The sequence below is a fragment of the Tupaia chinensis genome, unplaced genomic scaffold, assembly GCF_000334495.1.
Source record: "Tupaia chinensis unplaced genomic scaffold, TupChi_1.0 Scaffold139757_1, whole genome shotgun sequence".
NCBI classification, from domain to species: domain Eukaryota; kingdom Metazoa; phylum Chordata; class Mammalia; order Scandentia; family Tupaiidae; genus Tupaia; species Tupaia belangeri.
Window position 1 is genome coordinate 3,101,344 of NW_006199637.1, and position 7,299 is coordinate 3,108,642.

The window sequence follows — 7,299 nt, forward strand, 5'->3', positions numbered from 1 at the left end:
AAATGAAACTGCAAACAAAAAACAAACAAACAAACAAAAACAAAAACAAATCAAAACCAAATCATAACCAATGTTCGGGCTGGCAGGTAGCATGGTGGTTAAGGACGCTGGACTCCCAATGGCCGACCATGGTCTGAGTCCCAGACCCGACAGCTTGCTTTCTCACTTTCCCTCTCTCTCTTTCACTCTGTCCCTCTCTGGTCAAACAATAAATAAATAGATACTTTAAAAAATCTAAACCAATCTTCAATCATCGTACTGTTGCTGATTTTATCTGTATTCTGAGATTACTGTGCTTTTTTGTGGAATAGGGCAAATGAGTAATTATAGAATTCAGAGCAAGAGAGGAACTGAAATTTTAAGGGGGACAGGGCAGTATTTTAGAAAAGAGAGAAAGGCGGAAAGGCTAAGATCCAAAAGCTGAGTATAAATATAAACCCTGTCCAAACTCTGGCCTGGCTGCTAACTTAGGCAAGCACACAGGAGATACCAGGGAACGCAGCGATAAAGGTGGCAGAAATTAGAGGAGATACTGTCCTTGAAGGACAGAGGTGCTCTTGGTGGGAGCAGCGAGAGCGCTGTGCCTTTCCGCAAGTCCATTTCCATCCATGCTCAACTCAGGCTGAGGAGCCAGAAGCCTCATAGGCCTCAGGTGTCAGGGTAGAACACAGCTGCTGGTCAGGCAACAAAAATCCAGGACAGGGAAACGCCGGAAGTGAGGGGAACGGTGAGCACCAAAGTTTCAGTACCAACGGTTGACTGCTAAACTATTGCACAGCAACAAGGGAGACTACCAAGAGACCAGGCTTTAAAAGCAGATGAAAGCTGACAAAAAAGAACGAACACTGACACTAACTCTCAGAGATGTCAGCTACTAGACACCACAAAGGAACATTTCTTAGCCTGAGTCTAAACAAATTAAACACCTACTAGAATAAGAAACCAAAAATCCTCCAAAGAGTAGAACAGATTCAAAAGGCTCTACAAATACCAGCTACAATATCCAGTTTCTAACCTAAAAAGCTCGCTAGATATGCAATGAAATAGAGGGAAAAAATAATAAAAGTCAACAGAAATTGACTAAGTGGACCCAGCTCTTAGATGTGGCAGATAGACTTTAAAGCAGCTGTTTTAATTATTTTCAAAGATCTAAAGGGAAATAGGGTGATAATGCATCAACGGAGAAATAGAAAATTTACTATGAAGAATAAGATTAAAGAAAATTTAATAAAGCCTTGGAAAATTGCCTACAGGACAGTATTATGCAAACCTGTATAACATATATGTAAATGGAGTCCTAGAAGAAAGGAAAATCGAAGAGGCAGAAAAAAAATCTAAAGAAAGAAGCTGTGGCTGAAAAGTCTTCTCCACAGTTTCTAAGCCCTACCTACTTAGGATTCCATTACCAAGGCTCAGCAGAGGTAGAGCTATTTTTTAGATACAGGAATAGAGAAAGAGTCCACACATATGCCTTTTTGCTTTTAGAACAGTCCTTTGTACCACTCCTGATGCCAAAAAATAACCACCTAGATTCTTCTTCCTCTTTATATTACTAACACTCTCCACTGTTCAATTATCATACAGATAATCCCTTTTGGTTAAAATCAAATGGAAAACATTAGCAAACTTTTAATGGAGCATTCAGTGATATAAGAAGGGTATCAGAACAGAGGCTTAATATCTGGATTGGATATATTATAAAATAATCTGTTTCATTTACTCTGTTTCGTAAAAACTAACAGTCTTAAACTTTGAGATAATTATAAAACCTCTATCAAATGTCCACCTAAATGTGGCTCCTCTAACCCAATCTAGATTAATGTGATAGCTACTTTACAAGGCCTAAGTGATCTATTTTGGTATTTTCCTCTGATTACAAATGGTTTGAAGCTGAACAATAACAGTAAAAAGCCAAAACAATAGTTTTATTTTCCTAAATGGCTGGGTTGAAATCCTATAAGGTTTACAGTTGTTCCGCCTGGTAGGGAGACAGAGGTGAGGGGTGAAAAGTGTTGGTGATTGTTACAGTCAAACACTGGCTTTTGATAACAAAGTGATGGTTAAAACAGGCTTCAACATGGAGCTTCTTACCAATAATCATTGCAGTGAATAGGTCTCTATATAAGAAATTAAACAGGAAAGGTTCATACCAGGCCTCAACTCCCACAACTGCAGTCACTATGTAGACAAAAGAAATAGTCTGGAAGGAAAATGCAGACAAAAGCATACAAAGGCATTAATGGCTAGAAAGACCAAGAAATCAATAGTGCTTTATGCAGTACTAAGTCTAGTCAGTCTTAGTAAAAGCAAGAAGTATGCTTAAATCTGTTATGTGGCACATCTTTTTACCTTTAAAATATTCAGCCAAGAAATGTTATAAAATAACTTTTATTAGACAATGCAAACAACTACCAAACATTTGGGGTTTTATACTTGTTTGTAAATTTTACCATAGGGTGCATGTACTTGCCAGAGAGAGAGAATGGGAAAGTGAGAAAATACCCCCAAAGGGGATGGTCACACTTCTATCCCTTCTTTACTCTCCTGTTAGGATTCTGGGCATGCACACGCAAGTGCCTACCAAGTATAGGACCTGAACTGCACAGTCAGCCATATGGGGTCCAGCCACCTGAACTACCAAACCACCACCAGCTGGCCCCATTCAGAGCACAAAGGAACTTCCTAAACTGTTCGGTCACGAGATGATCCTATTTGCCAATCCAACAAACACACTCCAACTTCAGTGTTGTTTTTTAACTAGGGGCTAAGGTGTGAATGGGCAAAATGGCAACGCAAAAAGCTGGAATTCAAAGGCAGGGAGAGTATAGCAAGGATATTAAAGAGAAAAGAAATAATCTTTCTACTCACTGAAAAGTTGGCAATGAAAAACAGCCAATAATTTAATTACATGCACATATCTTTCTTTACAAAATCAACAGTTCAAATGAGTAAAAACAAGAAACAGCTTTTTGATGTACTGTGATTAAAAAGAAGCTCTTACTTAGCTGATACATAAAAAAATATTTATCGCATTATATCAAAAATATCTTAAAATGGCTGGAAAAGGGCTGAAGAAGGGTATACAAAATGAATAAAAACAAGAAACTTAGCTTTTTGATGTACTGTGATTAAAAAGCTCTTACTTAGATGATACATAAAAAATATTTATCGCATTATATCAAAAATATCTTAAAATGGCTGGAAAAGGGCTGAAGAAGGGTATACAGGAAACTAGACTGGCTCTGTGTCGCTAACCGCTGAAGCTCAGTAATGGGTATAGGACAATCCACTCTACTATACTGTTTTTGTATGTTGGAAATTTCTCATCAATAAGTAAAAATAATATTTTAAATAAAAATTTAAAGCACACATTAGGACCAGTCTCAGCTAGTGGTTAAGGGAGCTGGATCCCACATGGTCAACAATGATTCAAATCCTGGCCCCAGTGGCTTGAAAAACACACGCAGACACATGTGTGCATGCCCCAAATCCAAACAGGATGTAGAAATGGAGGAGGAAGGATTGTAATGGGACCACCTCCCACTTGGGAGTGCTTTCTCCCCATCCCTGTCTTCCTGAAGCACATGTACCCTCTAGCAATCGGGGAGGGGGGAAAAAAAGCACTCATTAGTTCTAACCAAAAATAAAATTTTTCAAGAATTATTTAACTTTATTTACTCATTTATTTCATATTACCTTGACCAGAGAGGGACAGAGCGAGAGAGCGAGGGGGGTAGGGAGAGTAAGAAAGCAAGCCACCAGGTCCCGGACTTGAACTGTGGTCAGCCACATGGAAATCCAGTGCCCTTAATGACCATGCCACCTGCTGACCCCTCCCAAAAATCTTAAAGACAATAAAGAATGGATGAGAAAAACTTCCCAAAAAAATACCATGGGGTAGGGGAGCAGCAGGGAGCGAAGTGGTTAAGGTGGCTGGTCTCCCACATGGCTAACCTCAGTTCGAGTTCCAGGCCTGGCAACTTGCTTTCTCACTTTCCTTCTCTCTCTTTGTCTCTCTCTGGTCAACTTCAAAAAAAAATAATAAAATTAAATAATGACAATGAATAAAATTAAATAATTTTAAAACAAACAAAAAAATCATGGTGGGGCCAGCAGGTGGTATAGTGCTGGACTTCTACATGGCCAACTGTGATTCAAGTCCCCAACCTGGCAGCTTGCATTTTCACTTACTTTCTCTCTCTTTCTGGTGAGTGCCCTATAGCAAATTTAAAATTAATACTTAATAAAATAAAAATTCTTAAATATATATATATATATGTGTGTGTGTGTGTATGTGTGTGTGTGTGTGTATATACACACACACATACATACATACATACAGGAGGTGGCAGATGGTAGGACTCCCACATGGCCAATAGCAGTTTGAGTCCTGGACCTGGCAACTTGCTTTCTCACTTTCTCTCTTACTCTGTTCCTCTCTTACTCTGTTCCTCTCTGGTCAAATTTAAAAACATACATACATACATACATTAAATAATTCTTTAAAAAATACATTTATTTATTTATCTATCTATCTAGCATGGTGATACAGAAAATTTAAGGCAAAACATATACTTACCACCTGGCTAATGTCATATCCCCATGGCAGGAAAAGAATCCCTGTGTTATACTTTTCCCAGTGAGATAGGATGAAAGAAAACAAAACTACCCATAGGAGGAGATAAAGAACAAAAACACTGACACCAGTTGATCCTCGTCCAAAGATGGAATACACAGTTACAACAAAGTAAACACATGACCAACTATCCAGGCCATGGTCAAAAAGCTCCCCTAAGGGAGTGCTGGAATTGGTTCTACGGGCTTGCTTTCCATCCACACCATCTGCAACACAAACACATACCATAGGAAAACGTCACTATTTGTACCAGTTTGAGGAAAACTCACAACAAATCAACATATCAGATGAATATTAAGTATAGCTACAAGCCAATGATTAAAACCCAATCATTAATTCCCATAAGTCAAAGAATTCAGAAATAAAATGTGTAATTTCTCTAAGTTTAATCTAAAGATCAATATATGTTTTATCACACTAACTGGTGTTGATTTTAGAACTGGGAAAGCAGCATTCTAGTCGTACTCTAAGTTCCCCACATTGACCTCTCACAGCCTCACTTCCAAGATGACAAAGAAAAGGAACAATGGCCGTGCCAAAAAGGTCTGTGGCCACGTGCAGCCTATTCGCTGCACAGACTGTGCCCAACTCCCCCGCCCCAATTTAGACCTGCAGGTGCTGCCCCTCGCCTTCCACCAAAGCCCCGCTGAGTCTTTAAGGATTGAAGAACTGTCCTCTGGGAAAAAAATAATGCAAATTATACATTAAAAATAAATAAAGTAAATAAATTCCCCCAAATTGGTCTACCAACTGGATTATTCTATTAGTCACAAATTCTTAGGCCTTCAGAGAACAGCTATTTATACAATTTTACCATCCCTTGTTCTAGCATCCTAAAGTATTTATGAAACCTATTTCATCCTGTTTGAAGCTGTGGTCACTTCTTTACAGAGCTACTGCTTCCATAATTTGAAGTTCTTTCAGTAAATGCACATAGTAGGTGCTTAACAATTAAGAAAATCAAATGTATTCAAATTACACAATGCCCTATTCTTGGGCTGTAAAAATTATAAGAATCTTATTACAGAATAAACAAAGTGTGGGCCCTCAGATGTTTACAACTGAAAAAGAGACAAAATGTGATAAAGGAATGGTATACCTGGGCCAGCTGATGACATGGTAGTTATGGTGGCTGGATTCTACATGGCCAACTGCATAGTTTAAGTCCTGGGCCCCACACCTTCAAAGAAATGCTGTATCTATGGGCATGTGTTCCAAAAATCAGACGACGGAGAAATGGAGAAGAAGGAATTGTAGTGTGGTCATCCCCGCATGGGGTGTTTTCTCACTCTCAACCACCTCCACTTCTTCTGGCCCCCACAAATATATGCACCCTATAGCAAAATTTAAAAATATACAGAAAAGGGAAGGGGGTCTCTTCAGGCTAGGTAATCTAGAATAGCTTTTAGGATGAAATGAAATCTGAGCGGGGACAAAAAGAATGAGTTGGATTACAGTATATAAGAGATAAAAGAGTGTGCCATTTCAAGAGATGGAAAAGCACAATGCACATTCAGAAAATGCCAAGCAGTTTAGCAGACCAGAAACTAGTATAAAGAAGGCAATATAAAAAGGCTAGAAGGGGGACCAGCAGTTGGCATGCTGGACTCCCATGTAGTTGACTATGGTTTGAGTCCTGGATCTGGTGGCTTAAACTCACACCGGGCGCGTGTGCATGCGTGCCCAAGATCATCTGAGAGGAGAATGGAGGAGGGATTACAGCGTGGCCATTCCCCTGCAGGGTGATTTCTCACTTTCTGTCTCTCTGTTTCCTCTCTGTCTTTCTGGCAAGCGCATCCTATAGCAAAAACCTCTCCAAAAAAAAAAAAAGGCTAGAAGGGAGGCCAGCAGGTGGCGTGGTGGTTAAGATGCTGGACACCCACATGGCTGGCTACATAGTTCAAGTCCCCTGAACTGGTGGCTTGCTTTCCCCACTCTCTCTCTCTGGCTAGAGGGAGGTTAGAGTGAGTTTTAAATTTTTAGGGTGTATAGACAACCATTAAAGGTATCTGAACAGGGAATGGTAAGAGGAAAGCAACACCTCAAGAAGATTCACCTGATGTCTTCAGGAAGATTCATTTGATGTCATGTGAATGGCAGGCTGCAGAGGGCAGCACTAATTAGCAGACCTCAACTGATATGGAATATGGTGGGAACAAATAAAATAAAAGGAAAAAAAAAAAAAAAGCTGGAGGCAGGTGATATGAAGGGTGCAAAAGTGACAGGATGCAGCACATAATGAGAAGTAAGGCCTAAGAACAAGAGGGTAGGGGTCGGCAGGTGGCGTGGTGGTTAAGGGCGCTGGTCTTCCACATGGCCAACTACAGTTCAAGTCCCAGATCTGGTGGCTTGCTCTCCTACTTTCTCTCACTCTGTCCCTCTCTGGTTAAATTTAAAAAAACAAACAAAAATAAGTCAATAAAGTTAAATAACATAATTTTTTAAAATGAGATTTAAAAAATAAATAAATAAAAGAACCAGGGACCAACAGTTGGTGTAATGGCTATGTCGCTGGACTCCCATGTAGCTGACTGTGGTTCGAGTCCCGGACCCGGCAGCTTAAACTCACACTGGGTGCATGGGCATGCATGCCCAAGACCCCGAGAGGAGAATGGAGGAGAAGGGATTGCGGCGTGGCCATCCCCCCTGGGGGGTGATTTCTC

The 7,299-nt window shown here is 40.0% G+C and overlaps 1 protein-coding gene across 1 annotated transcript in view; it reads right to left on the minus strand.

Annotated features, from left to right (window-relative positions):
• SELENOI (selenoprotein I) overlaps positions 1-7,299 on the minus strand; it is a 24,741-nt gene that overhangs the window by 9,920 nt on the left and 7,522 nt on the right. The window contains exons 4-5 of the mRNA XM_014593139.2: positions 4,580-4,842; positions 2,092-2,200 (exon numbers count right to left, since the gene is read on the minus strand). Coding sequence (XP_014448625.1) covers positions 2,092-2,200; positions 4,580-4,842 — 372 coding nt within the window. The remainder of the gene's footprint in view (positions 1-2,091; positions 2,201-4,579; positions 4,843-7,299) is intronic.